Source organism: Eurypyga helias, unplaced genomic scaffold (assembly GCF_000690775.1).
Source record: "Eurypyga helias isolate BGI_N326 unplaced genomic scaffold, ASM69077v1 scaffold5622, whole genome shotgun sequence".
NCBI lineage: Eukaryota > Metazoa > Chordata > Aves > Eurypygiformes > Eurypygidae > Eurypyga > Eurypyga helias.
Window position 1 is genome coordinate 21,816 of NW_010235169.1, and position 14,561 is coordinate 36,376.

The 14,561-nt window shown below is 44.0% G+C and overlaps 1 protein-coding gene across 1 annotated transcript in view; it reads left to right on the plus strand.

The window, feature by feature from the left end:
- The window catches only part of SLC38A1 (solute carrier family 38, member 1), a 27,043-nt gene extending 13,232 nt beyond the window's left edge, over positions 1 to 13,811 (plus strand). Inside the window, exons 4-15 of the mRNA XM_010146650.1 lie at positions 308 to 381; positions 2,007 to 2,099; positions 2,421 to 2,502; positions 3,671 to 3,753; positions 4,656 to 4,714; positions 4,849 to 4,974; positions 7,344 to 7,423; positions 8,603 to 8,703; positions 11,749 to 11,867; positions 12,413 to 12,554; positions 12,657 to 12,754; positions 13,438 to 13,811. Coding sequence (XP_010144952.1) covers positions 308 to 381; positions 2,007 to 2,099; positions 2,421 to 2,502; positions 3,671 to 3,753; positions 4,656 to 4,714; positions 4,849 to 4,974; positions 7,344 to 7,423; positions 8,603 to 8,703; positions 11,749 to 11,867; positions 12,413 to 12,554; positions 12,657 to 12,754; positions 13,438 to 13,539 — 1,159 coding nt within the window. The 3' untranslated portion in view covers positions 13,540 to 13,811. The remainder of the gene's footprint in view (positions 1 to 307; positions 382 to 2,006; positions 2,100 to 2,420; positions 2,503 to 3,670; positions 3,754 to 4,655; positions 4,715 to 4,848; positions 4,975 to 7,343; positions 7,424 to 8,602; positions 8,704 to 11,748; positions 11,868 to 12,412; positions 12,555 to 12,656; positions 12,755 to 13,437) is intronic.
- The last annotated feature ends 750 nt before the right edge of the window (positions 13,812 to 14,561 follow it).

Consider the following 14,561-nt stretch of genomic DNA (forward strand, 5'->3'; position numbering starts at 1 on the left):
TGTGAAAAGACGTCTTTATTCTTGCTTCTATCGACATAGGGAAGTGTAACTCACTAACAGGCTGCACTCCACAGCTCTGCTGATTTTCCCTTGGCCAAATCCCTCTGCACGCAGGGCTTTCTACCTCCATGATGGTGTGTGGTAGAACTGCAAAAAGCATGTGAATCGCATGTATTCTTGGGGCTTTTTGCATTGTCAAAATAGTATAAAAATTATCTCGGAGTCAACGGGAATATGACCTGACATGAAATATTGCAATGTTAGAACTCGGCTCTTACAGTAAGCTTTATATTCCATTCTTTTGTAGGCTGCTTTTGGTTTCAGTGACGCTGCTGTCTATTTATTCAATATATCTCCTGTTGGTGTGTTCAAAGGAAACAGGTAATTTAAGATGTTATTATACCATTCCATTAGAATTGTGAAGAACGAGAGGTGAAAAGTGCTCAAATGAGGCCAGGTGCTTTGTGTAAGAGAGAGTTTCTATCACTTTGCTGACACAATAGAAAGTCCTAACACATTTTGGGTCAGAAGTGCAGAATTAACAAGAATTTATGTCCTGGCAAGGAAGAACAGCATCTGACCATCACTATAAAAACTTACAAAGAAGAGTGAATTCTGCTACTGTGAAATGTCTTCAGTGAGCTAGAAGGAACAGCTCATATAGTTTCCTTGTATTACAAAACCGTTTGCAAATGAAATATAACGAAGCTTTGCCTGTGGCAAAAGCTTACCTGGAAATACAGTTTATCCTTAATGGTTAGTGTGAAATTCTTGATAGCCTTTCTGGTGTAGTAGGAGGTTTCCTAGAAGAAAATAAAAGGGAACAGTTTCACTATGTGGGAGAAGTGTATCTATAAGCAAAATATGTTCTAAACACAGAAATTGCAAGTTAACTATGGTGTTAAATGGCACTGTGCTCTGAAGTCCAAGAACTTCTTTTGTTGAGTAACAATCTCTGAAGCCAGATTTTTAAAATTATCTGTGTGCAAGAACACTGTAATGTTTTAATATGTGATTTGGACACACATGGGTTACTGTTACAGCATGTATAATGGCAGCACCTGCCTATTTAAATTGGGTACATAGGCTTAACTGTGGACACATTTGTGCCCTCTAAGATCTAGTTTCTATGCTGCTGGTACATTTAAGCTGAAACTTAGTGTTTATGCAAGCTTCAAAGCAGAAAAGTCGTCTATGAAGAAATATAGAGAAAACCAAACAATGATGTGATGCATTTTAAAAATCATCTGTACAGTGTAACATCTGCAATATTTCTCTTTCTGTTTTCATGTACCTCACCATCTTCACAATGTCTAGTCTTTTCCTCAGCCTAAATCACAGCCAAGGGGGGAAAAAAAAAAGTTTAACAGCAACAGAAGCCAATTAATGGACGAGTTTCTGATGCTTGACAGATATTTTAAAAGAAGTTTTAGTTAAGATTTACACCATCCCCAAAAACATACCACACTGAGAATTCACAGGTTAAGGCTTCGTCATTAGGAACTGTAAATCATCCTATAAAGCAGTGGTTGCCGTCACGGGGATGGTTAGTCAAAGCAAGCAGCATTGCAGAATCGCGGCACTGTGTCTGCTGTGGCCAGGCTCCCAGTGCTGACCTGTGGGTCCTTCTGTCCTGCGTTCTGTCTGCAGAAGGGGCTTTCTACGTCACTCTTGTCGTGGGCGCAAACCTAATACGCCAGGATGGGGATACCAGAATTTAACATGTCACTAGGGGTATAGATGAACTCATTAAGGGGTGTAATAGATTCATTAAGAGCCTCAATTTCAGAAGTGACTGGTAGCCAACGATAACATTCACAGACGTCACGAAAGCATTCCTACATAAGTTTCAGCCAAAGTAATTACAAGAGAGCTCTCTATTTACTTGCAAAGGGCAGATATAGCTGCACAGACGGGTGGTTAGTTGAAAAGGAATCGTAAGGGTTTTGACTCAACAGCTTTTGCTGGGGTATGTGTTACCTTTCTCCTGTTTTCCTTCTATGCAGGCTGCATGGTGTATGAAAAGCTGGGTGAGCAGGTCTTTGGTACCCCAGGGAAAATGATTGTCTTTGGATCTACATCTCTCCAGAACGTTGGAGGTAAAGCAGATGAGGGGTATTAAAAAAAAAAAACAGGAACATCTCAATAATGTTGTGCCTACCAACCAGTCAGGTTCCTCCTCTCTATGAAATCTTGGGATCTTGAGATCTTCAGGCTCTTAAATGCGGCTGTGGCTAACGCTTTGCCTGCAGCCCTTTAAAAATGCTGTATTACTGAATGATTGGTAGCTGACAGTCAGTTGTAGTTCAGTGCCTTCTATCATCAGATGCCGATGCAGGAAAAGGTTCAGGAAGCTTCTCTGTACTTGTTCTGCAAAATGTCTTACCCATTTTCTAAACTTGACTTTCTTGTTCCTCCAGCCATGTTGAGCTATCTCTTCATAGTCAAAAATGAGCTGCCTTCTGCCATAAAGTTTCTAATGGGAAAAGAAGAATCTTTCTCGTAAGTTGAATTAGTTCCAGTGATTAGATTTAAAAGTTTAATATTGTCCAAATTTAAGCATATGTTTATAGAAACTCGTAAGTATTGGATACTCTTTAGGTTTGTCAAAGTAGATTTTCACAGGAATATCTCAGGGGGTTAATAAAAATCGAGACAACTTTGGGAAAGAAAGAGGATGGATAGGAATTGAAAGGTTAAGTCATCAGTAGTTACTCTCTTCGCACACCAGATTTTCGTGAAGAGCTGTGATTTATACAAACCTCTTACCATAGGATCAAATCTTTTACAGTGTTAGGCAATACTTGGAAGATATGGGGAACAATGCAAGTTTTAAATATTCTGTATTTCCCTGTGTTCTTAGCATCTTACAGGATTGGGCCCCTGAAGCACTGTCTGTAGTATGAAATTCTTCAATACTAGCGTAGGACAACAGCAGAACATTGTACTTAAGATTTCTGCCACTTATCACTCCTTGACATTTACCAGCTTCTTTAATAGAGGGGTGGTATTTCTTTATAGCGGTAAATATCTTTGGACTGGGTTTTAGGTGTGCTGTAGTGCACAAGAAGAAAGTAGAGATCCCATTCCTCAGACTTTCATACTAAACTGAACCGAGCAGTGGAAACAGATCATACAGAATGTCACTAATGCTGTCCATTCTTCCATTTCTTTGCATCTCCAGGGAAGGAGATGCAGCCTTAGGCTGGCTAGTGCTTGCCAGCCCACAGGAGCCTAGTTTGCCGCTCCAGGCACATGCCCGGGTGGTTTAGCAAATGAATCGTGGTGGCCCCCCCTGCCTCACTGTGCTGTATGTGTGGCTCTTTGCATGATCTTTCCTCATCCTGGCAAGGGTGACTTACATTAGTTTACGGAGAGTGTTCTGCCTCTCAGTCCCACTTGCTGCTCTCAGCGGTAGCATGATGTTTTGTCTAGTGGCTAGGAAAATCTGCCAAATCCAAGTCGGAGCGGTGCCATTTTTAAGGGCTGGATACCTAATGACTCCACAGAGTTCAGATGTGGCCCCTGTCTCTCCTTTTGTAGGAGCTCGTGGGGTAAGGAGACCAAAGACCATTCTGTAACTGCAGCAAAGAGGAAGACTGAATGCGAGGAAAACCAGAGAGGGTTTAAAGTGTGCTCATGGTGGTGTTTTTTTTGATGTTTTATACAGGGCATGGTACGTGGATGGGCGGATTCTTGTTGTCACAGTGACGTTTGGTATAATCCTTCCTTTGTGTCTCCTAAAGAACTTAGGTAAGATGCAAATGCCATTGTGGGAATAAAATAAAGGAACCCAGACATCATGCCACTGACAGCCACACTGGTGACTCAACTATTAAAAAAAATACTCCCATTGTAATTTAAGCAGCCTTCCCAGTCCAGGAATAAGCTGTCTTTTGAGCATCTTGGAACAAGTAGGCCTAAATGGTCACAGCAGTTGAACATGGTATAAACTAGCTTCGTCCATACAGTTGTGGAAATTGAGTTAAAAAAATAGTTAAGAGGGTCTTAATTTCATAAGGTAGTTCTATTTTATGTGTAGCCTGTAAAAATAAGTTCACAAATTGTGAGATTACAAAAAAATAACTTATTTTTCTATCAGCATCAAATTTTTTAGTTGTGAGATTAATTGGAAGTATTGGACTTCGAAGTAAGATATGTATAGACAATTGCATTTTCAAATGTGTTTTGAGTCCACAGAGGTGCCACTGTGTACACAATGTATTTTTTAAAACCATGTAACAAATTTAGGCACTGAAGTCCTGTTGGGATCTTCCTTTTGAGAAAATAACTCATACTCGGCTGATGTGGCTCCTATCAGGGAATCTGGGTCATGTTCCGATTGCAATTGCACATTTTCAGGGTTTGTTACAATTATCACATCCCCTTTCAAAAGTAAAATTGGTTAAACTGCTGTAAAGGTGACCCTTGAGAAGTCAAACCGGTCAGATCAAAGCTCGGGCTTGTCTGAAGGCTGGGAGGCTTGCGACGTGGGAGACTCCCACACTGACACGATATGCTTTTGTCAGGGCCAGAAGGTTCATGGTACATATTAAATGTATAATGCATTTAAACTTTTAATGAAGCAACAAAAAGAAGCCAAGATACGGCTAATAAAATAATTTTGTATGAGATTTCCTTTCAATTTCTTTCAGGTTATCTTGGCTATACCAGTGGATTTTCATTAAGCTGCATGGTATTTTTCCTGATAGTGGTAAGTTCAGCCTGCTTCCTTTGTTGGATGAGGGTTGCTTGATAGGATATTCACAATTCTCTGTTGTTTTAATTTTAGTTCGCTTTTTATTATTACAGTTTTTAGCAATTAGCTGTCTTGGGCTCTCATCCTAGGTTATTTACAAGAAGTTTCAAATTCCCTGTGGCGTACCGGAGCTAAATACAACATCATCTATCCTATCAAATAGCTCAGCACATGAACATATGTGTAAGCCAAAGTATGTTATCTTTAATTCCAAGGTATGTTTCTTTTTATAATACTTATTTTTAATTCACATAATATATGCACCTATACTCCGTGTTCCTAATCCGGTCAGCACCACGTAGGGCCTGATTTTCCGTGCTTCCACTCGTGTCCAATGGTGAACGCACAGCAGGTCTCCTTGCCCAATCTTACGGAGATGCCGTGTTGAACGTAGCTCCTCGTGGTCTTGCTCTGCCCCGGTAGTAGACGTGCTAAGACTGTGAGCCCAAGTTACCTCCAGACAACAAACGCTTTCCTTGGGAGTGTTTTCCTTCCCACTGCTCTTTACTGTCTGTGCTGCAACTGTGCTGTTAGGCTGAGTTCAGCAGAGGCTGAGTAAGCCATTCCTGCATCCAAAGCCCAGAGGTAATCCCTCCGTCCTTCTGCACACAAACCACTTCTTTGTGACAGGGTACATGTTTCTGTAGCCATATGGTGAACTGGATCGGGAAAAGGATACAGGGGAAAGCTAATCCAGCAAAAATTTCATTGCCTTTCAGCAAAAAACATTGCCACTGCAGGAAAAGTTGTGCCAAGAGAATGCAAAAGAGCAACTGGCTGTAGCTGTGGGAGCAGGAGGATTGCTCCTGTCAGCTGTGCTGGGTGCAGTCCTCCTTAAACAGCACCGTACCCAGCAGGGCAGAGTGCTCAGGGCGTCGCAGCCGCATTCACAGGGAATGCACAGGCGTTGCATATGTGTACGAAAACTGATTTTTTGCAGGAAAAGTTGTGCCAAGAGAATGCAAAAGAGCAACTGGCTGTAGCTGTGGGAGCAGGAGGATTGCTCCTGTCAGCTGTGCTGGGTGCAGTCCTCCTTAAACAGCACCGTACCCAGCAGGGCAGAGTGCTCAGGGCGTCGCAGCCGCATTCACAGGGAATGCACAGGCGTTGCATATGTGTACGAAAACTGATTTTTTAAAATTCATCCTACCGGCTGCAGTTGAAGAAGCCAATCTGAGCATTTTTTTTTTAGTTGGGGGTAGCCATTAGCACAGATCCGGTCTGGTGGACCAAGAATTGGTTAACTTGATGTGTGACAGCAGCTTAGGTGTAGGTATATTGTGGACAGCGTTGAAGGGCCGTCTTCTTCTGCTACACCAAGTGTCATCATTTGCCTCAGAAGCGAGGGATGCGTATTGGATCGGAAGGATCGGTCCATCCGCATTACAGATCCGGAGCTGAACTCTAGAGATTTGCCCTCAGGGCCAACAGTTTGCCAATCAATTTAGCAACTTTGGTGTGTGAGAGAAGAGAGCGTCACAGAATCAGAGGATGTCTGGCGTTGGCAGGCACCTCTGGAGGTCCAACCCCCCAGCTCAAGCAGGGCCACCCAGAGCCGGGTGCCCATCGCCATGTCCAGGTGACTTTTGATTATCTCCACAGATGGGGACCCCACCACAGCAGCGTGCTGTGAGTAATGGAAAGGAGGCAGCACAGGCCTGCGCGAGGAAGGGCTGTTGGAGAGTGTTGGGCCTGGGGCATACTCAGGGATTCTGCAGGAAGGGGATGCCTGTGCAAGCAGATCTCAGAGGGCTGGGGAGAGCCACACAAGGACGGACTCATTTTGTCCTCGCGTGAGGATGTTTTTTGTGTGATCTCTGCTTGTACCTGTTCTCTGAGGAGGATGGAAGTGCTTGGGTGCTGAGATCATTTGTGAAATTTGGCTGTATGCTGAAGACTGAAAACCCACTCAGGTTTTTGGTGGAGAAGGGGGTGAGGTCCCCCTCGGAGGCCTCCTGCGCTTCCTGGTGATGTAACGGTCTCTCTCTTTCCCCAAGGAAAAGCATGCTCCCTCCACAGCCTTCCTAGCCCTTTTGTTGGCCTGGGAAATGAAGGGACTCAGTCTGGTACCTTGAAATATCCATTTATTTGTAAGTTCTGCATTCCTCTTCTCTTTTCTTACAGTCTGGATATGGGCTTCCTCTTCAGGACTTCAGCCTTAGCGCCACGGGTGCGCGCCTCTCTCCATGCCAAGGCAGGGTAGCGTAGCGGTGACCCACCATACGTCCCTTTTTACGTGTGATGGTGTGCTAGTAACTGTGGCAGTAGCTGGGCAGGGAAACCCATCCCAGGGCACAAAGCCAGCAGCCATGTGGCATCCAGCACTGCACTCCGCGAGCAGAGGCAGGACTGCACTCGCATGACGAATGCGAAGACTTGGTCCTCCCGTTGAAAGAGTGCTGCTCTCCATATTTCATTAAATATGTGCTAATTGACAGGTCTTCTGCCTTCTCTGGAGGCTCTCAACGTTTGGTTGAAGAGTCCAGAGAGCTGGGAGCTGAGGTAGTTGAACATGGATCATTTCTTCACGCCGCTGAGGGTAACACTTCTTCTTAACTTCTTTTCTGAAATTCTGTCCGAACAGACCGTGTATGCTTTGCCCACCATTGCTTTTGCATTTGTGTGCCACCCGTCAGTCCTCCCGATTTACAGCGAACTTAAAGAGTAAGCCTTTCTCTTTTATTTTTTTCCACTTCATTGTTTTGAACTGCTTTGCATGGAAAATGTTAGCACAGAGGTGCTCTGAGTCATTCGTGCCATTCGGAGGAGATGTGCTTTAATAACGCCCAACAAGCCAGCGAGCGTGGCTGTCAGCTAGGAAATCTAGCCTCCTAGGCGTGCCGCTGGGATGGGGGTGAGGGAGACTGAGGATAATGCAATACTTTGGGAGTTTTCCTTGCAAGTACACGGCAGCCTGGGGAGAGCCAAGTTGTGCTGGTTGTTATTTGGCACAAGAGAGGCGTGTGTTCAGCTAACAGTGTTTGTTCCAGTGCAACTAAAAATCAGTCACGGTATCAGGAAAAAAGAGTGTTTTCAGGCTGCCCTGTCCTAAAGGACCTTTGCTGGTACAGCTGCTTCGCTGACACCTCTGGCTGGGCAGAGCTGGGGGAGGGTTGGAGACCGGCCCTGCTGCGGCATCGCTCCCTGCCCCCAAGGGCTGCACTGGGGTCCTGGGAAATGGGGGGAGTCCCAGGAGAGAGGTTGGGGGTTTCAGTCAGACCCAGGGGTGCCCTCAAGTCCCAGCCACTTACTGGGTGCTTTTGAGTTTCAAGGGACTCCAGCAGGTTCCCAGGTGCCTATTTAGTGCATTCCTGTATGGATTAAAAAGTCTTACGTTTTGGTACCGGAGTGTGAATATTTCAGAACAAATATCTAAAAATTAAATGCTTTGACTTAACCTATTTTACAGGTCTGCAGTGGTCTGCATGCATTAATTATTTTCTACCCATGGGAACTAAAGTGTTTCTCTGCAAACATTCAGAATTTTTTTTTTCTGTGTATAACTTTACTCGTCCTTTATTTTGTCCTATTGATTTAATTGCTAGAGTGTTTGAAGCCATCCCTCTCCACTCAGCTTAACCCTTCATGCTGTTTAAGAGGGTGTGTCCGGGGAGCAGAGACCCAGTGCAGTCCCACCATTTTTTGACTGAAGGTCCAAGTAGGGTCCATTTCCCCAGTCCTTCTCTTCCTTGTGCTGCTGTCAATGAATTCCTGTTTTAAGTGAAAATGCATTCATGAGTCTCCCCAGAATTACTGTGTTTATGCAAAGACTTAATACATTTTTAAACAGCTGTTGAAAAATCCAGCCCACCATTTTTATGTGTTCTTTTCTTCTTTCTCCAGCCGTTCCCAGAAAAAAATGCAGTTGGTTTCAAATATCTCATTTTTTGCCATGTTTGTGATGTACTTTCTGACTGCTATATTTGGCTATTTGACTTTCTATGGTAAGTATGCAGTTCTTTACTGATCAGAGTAGAAAGGGAATACATATGAAATCAATAGCATATCCCAGCTGGAAAAGAAAGTCCCAACTACTTATATTAAAGTACTTTTTCTAATAACTTTCCTTAATGTTTGCATATTGACAGTACACGTCCTTTCCCTCTGTGAATGTAAAGCACAAGTGAAAGTCGTATTTACAAAAAGTGTATTCAAAATATGAGGGAGAGATTTGTTTAACACAATTGAGGCTTATCTGAGCCCCACTAAGATTTTCGTTCTGAGGTCCTCATCTGAATTTTGTGTACATTGGTAATGACTGAAGTGTGTATATCTGCATAAAATGAGACAGATTTGAGAGCAGGTCCTAGGAAGTGGGTATCAAATAAGCCATCACAGCTTTTTCATTTTCTTATTGACATTTTCATCATAGAGGTGAGGGACCAAAATATTTTCCCCGTGTCCCTGGAGATGACCCTTTCAGGTCTTGGTTAAATAAACTGGCAGTGAAGGTGGGGAAGCTTTGAGTGTTGTCCCAGCTCAGCTGCCAAAGGATATGAATGTTGCCCAGGAAGCTAATCTCACATTCCAGTATAATGGGAATGTTGAAAACTAGTGTCTTTTCCATGGACCATTAAAGGGTTACAAGTCAGTTGACAAACTGATGTTTGCCTTTTGCCTCAGAGTCACCAAAAGGTCATCAGTCTTCTCCATCCTATCCCAAGTGACATTTTTGTTACCATGTCCTCATTCATGATACCGTTCCTGGAGAGCCACGTATTGCAAGATAAAGAAAAATAAGTAAATATGAAATGTGGCATATTTTTTTCCCCAGGTGTACCTATCTCATATTTGTTTTCTCAGGCTCTCATTCTGGTGATGAGGCCTTGAGTCTGCATGCGGTGAAGTAACTTCAGGTCATCTGTTCTAATTTTCCCAATAAAACCGCAAATACGCCGCAAGCGACAACAGCAACAGCCGTTCTCATCCAACTGCTCCTGTCTAACACAATTTTCGTAGAAATGCATCAAATTAGCAGCCCCAGGGAGCAAGTGGGTGTAAATCAGCATGGACCCCTTCGCTTTGGCAGGGAGGAGATTCTGATGTGATTGCCCCAGGGATCTGAGGAGGCAGATCCGTGGCGCTCCTCTCTGGGAATCTCCCACACCCCTCAAGGACGAGGGTCTGGAGTCCATGGAGGAGGTAGGGGCTGCGTCCTTCTGGCCCTCCCGAGGGGGAAGGGTGGAGGAAACCCTGGGGTGTCTCTTGTGCCTCTCCCCATGTCAGGTGTCCCTGCTCCCCAGTGCCGAGAGCCCGCGGGTGGAAGCTGTGCGGCTCCGCTGAGGCTTCTGCAAGGGTCAGTGCCGTGAGAGGCAGCCAAAAAGACACCGAGGGAATATAAAATTCCTCCACTTCGATCCTTCTTCCCCTTGAGACTGACAACACCTTACCTTCATATGTTCACTTACAGTTTTCTAACCCTCTTCTCTACCCTTACCTGGGTAAGAACAGCATTTTTATTGTGGCCATTTCTTCTTTACACCAATAGTACTTGTCTGTTTGCTGTGTTCTCGACAGTGTTGCAGTGATGACTATATTTACATTGCAGAATTACAGAAAAGAGGTGTTTTTCTTCCCCTAAAAGGTCACACTGTGGTTGGGCTCTGTGGTGTATCTAGCTGAAAGGAAAACAGACCTTCAACTGTAAGCCTTGCCCTTCACTTCCTACCTGGCTGCAGTCCGTGAGCAGTACTGAAGTTGCAGTCTGTGCTTGCAGGAGCAGAGTAAGCTCTGTGTCGCAGAAGCTGTGCATGTGCCCGGCTTGAAAACCCCACTCCTAATCTGCAGGGAGGTGGGAGAGCATTTTCTTTCTCCTGGTGGGGATTCAAGCACTGCATAGGTGGTGTCGACTCGTGGTCTCTCCCCAGAAGGGCGTCCTGGGGGGAGCGCAGGCATTTTGCCGCAGGACAGATCCCTCCGCTTCCAGGAATACGTGAGGTTTTATCAAGTGCCAAAGATTTTAAATTAGACATGGCCAACGAGTTCCCCTTAAGGACTTTGGTTTAAGAACCGCTATGTTTTACCACTGGCTTTCTAAAATTAGCAGGCAGAGAGAAAACATGAGCCTAAAAAGGGGCAGGCAGCATGTTTTGTGGCACGCTTAACAGCCGCCCCCTTAGGTTACAGCTCCTAGATAATGAAAAGTTGCAAAGCAAACACATAGGTCCCTCAGCAACTTGGTTTTCCTGTTGGTTAGCACATGCCGACCCGCTCTGCACTATCTATTGCAGCTTCAAGGAAACAGTTTTGCAGGAGGTTGTATTAAAATACTGCCAGCACCTCCCCACCCCACCCCATGTGATTAGTCTTGGCTGCTGGGGCCACTGGCCAGGGTGGGCCAAGCTGCTGGCACTGCTGGGGGGGGGGGGGGAGTGCAGGTTCAAGAGAAAAAACCATCAGGGCAGCCCTCGGAGGAGCTGGAGTGCAAATCTCAGAGCATCCCACTGAGAGCTGACCCAAGATAGGCTTTGTTCTTGGTTGAGAACAGGGGAACTGCTTTTTGTTGGAAGTTTATTTGCTGGTTAGACTAATTTGGCTCAAAACCTTGTAGTTTATATTAAGTTCAGCCATTGCAGTGCATGTGGCTATTTTTGTATCATTTGAAACTTTAAAAAAAAAAAAAAGCCCATGGAACCAGTTAGAAATAGCTTATTTCACTTTACTTACTTTTTTATATATGTATATATGTAAGCAAGCTTTCATGTATGTCTCACTGTTGTCTCTCCTACAGTGAAAATTACCTTAGATTTAGGCATGTGCTGTCTTGAATTAGGATGAATTCCTAAATCAGGCATTCAAAGGATTAATCTGGAATAATGGGATCATTAGGATTTGGTTCAAAGTGCTCTTTTAACTCAAGAATGTTTCATTCCATACTCTTCTGTTTGCAGATAAATCACTTGTTGTTCAAGAAGGCTGTTGTTAAGCAATGATTTTTGTGAACGAATTGCCTGTTGGCCAGAACACTTACCTCGTTGTCTTTTTCATAGACAATGTGCAGTCGGATCTGCTTCACAAGTACCAGAACAAAGATGATATCCTCATCCTGACCGTGCGCTTGGCTGTGATCGTTGCGGTGATACTCACAGTGCCAGTGCTGTTTTTCACAGTAAGTAAAAAGCTCCACGTGGTTTGGAAGTCAGTAGGGGCTGTACACAGCACGTTTCTTCAAACCACAGTCTAGCAGTTGCCGTGGCAGTGATGTTGCAGCTACAGAAAGAGCTTGAGCGTGATCAGTCTTTTCCCACACTAGACTCCCACTAACTTCTGGAGAAGTTCTCCCTGTAGAATATAAATTAATTGCTTTTGGTCTTAAATCTGTTTTAAATCGAATCCACAAGCACCCTCTTACTTCACATGACTTCACTGGAGCAGATTCAGAGGTAAAATTCATTTTTAAGTGCAAAAGGATCCCAAAGGACATGTCAGAAAGGGAGGAATATCCTACTGCAGATGCATATATACCCATAGTTTTAAAATATCAAATTAATTTTAAGGATTATTTCAAAGGGCATTACATCAGACACCCCAGAGTTTCTGGCAGATCTATGCAGCGCTTACTGTTCCGTGAAGAACTGGTTGAAATAAACGGGAAACTTTGAACTGCCTTATAGACTGTTCCTGACAAAGAACTCTCTTTATCTCTCTCTCCAGGTACGTTCATCATTATTTGAACTGGCTAGGAAAACAAAATTTGACTTATGCCGTCATGTTTTGGTTACTTTTGTTCTTTTGGTTATCATCAACCTATTGGTCATTTTTATCCCAACCATGAAGGATATTTTCGGAGTTGTAGGTACAGTGTCCTGCTTTTGTACTACTAATAGAGAACTAATCAGCAACACAATGATCAGCTGTTACTGACAACTGACAAAACTCATTTATTTGAATTTTGCAGGGGTCACTTCTGCCAATATGCTGATTTTCATTCTTCCTTCATCGTTGTATTTAAAAATTACACAGCAGGATGGATCAAAGTTGACTCAGAGGATTTGGGTATGCATTCCTTTCCCGTCAATGCAATGCTTTCATCTTGCCATTCCTTATAACCCAAAGCATACCTAATCTGAACATATGTGTGAGCTGCTTTATGTTACTTTCTGTCATCATGTCAGTCAGCTGGCAGCTGTGGTTGCTTTTCTCCTTTTCTCACCCTGGGGGTTTCTCAGTGGAGGGAGTCCTCCACTCTCCTGTGTATTCCCACCCAGTGTAACAGGGCGTGCACTGGAAGCATCATAAGGTCAGACCTTCCTGCTCTGAGCAGACAAGCAGGAAACCCGTGTTTCACATGTGGCTCCATCCACAGACCCCAAGACAAAAGGGCTGAACTTCATTGGACACGTATCTGATGGGAAGAGTGTACTTATTTCCGTAAGGCTTTGGAAAGAGCAGCTGATCGGTCCTAAGGACAGACTCACTTAATCCTCTTTAGGGATGATCGGTGTTTAAGAAGTGAATTGAAAGGAGAAAAAAACTGCTTGTGGTGTTCAGCGAGTAATTATTAATGATGCTAATCTGTTTAATTATCTATGGGTCTTGTCTTTACCAGAAGTGCTATCCCATTTTAGCTGATAACTTTGATACATCACCTTGTAAATCTCCTTAAGAGGAGAAGTTAACATACTTTAATTAATTGTATTTTCTTTTTGTTCATTACTTTTCTCTCCTTTTTGTTCCAGGCTTCTCTTTTCCTGACGCTGGGGATAATGTTTTCCTTAGTGAGCATTCCCTTGGTCATCTATGACTGGGTACAGTCAGGAGGCAGTGCTGAAGGCCACTGAAGTTCACCTCCTTCTGAAAAGAAGACAAACCCTGTTTGCTACACACCAAAATCGCAACCATCCGTTCTGTTATCTATTCCATCTTTTGTGAGTTTACTCAAATCAAATCCAAATAATGATTGTCCAGTACTAAAAATACTGTTATGGGTGTATTTTCTTGCAGAAAACAGACCTGTTTTTCCAACAGGCATGTCAGTCTGTCCCCCGATACTGAGTTATCAGATCAGCCTAAAGTCTGTCTTGTCTGTGAGACTATATACAGCGTTGCTCATAGAGATTCATTACAATTGATTTGTTTCCCCTCTTTCACCCATGAATTGCATTGTTCTGTTATTACCCATAGCCCTTCAGCCGTAAGCTCCGCTCCTTTAGGGCAGCAGCGTCTCATTATCAATCCCAACAGGAGTGATGTCAATTCACACCCTTTCCCCTGCACCTTTTAGCCAAAACTCTGCTCTCTGGTTGTACGTATCCAGTTTGTTGGCTTGTTTGTTCTGTTGCTGTTTCGTGCATCATTTGCCTCACTGGGTTAAGAGTAGCATTCTGGATACGGGCATGAAAAGCACCCTGAAAGCCTAAAAGAGCGTTGTATAAGCATAGGTCCTAAATCTGGTGCTTCTCTCTGATGTTCTGGTGGGGGAGCCAGCCCCAGGGGCTTTGGGGAACAGAACTCTGTGTGTGTGTGTCTATGACAGGGTGCAAGGAGCAGGAGAAGGACACCAGCCACCGTTCCCCTGGCACACTTCAGCTAGAGCCTGACCAAAACTAGACTTGATCCCAAACCATGAGTACTTGAGCCTGAAGAGAAGCAGATGCCAGGAGATTTCCATAGGAAGTCTGCATTTTCTTCAGCATTAAACTATTTACTAATGCCCCAATTCTCTTAGAAAAAAGTCCTCCAAGCTCCAGTTTTGTCAAAACCTATGCATTTAATCATACCTCATGCCTTTTCCATTCTGGGATTCATTTGTACATACCTTGTAGAGACGGGCCTCTCTCTTTTGTCTTACCCTCCTCCCGCT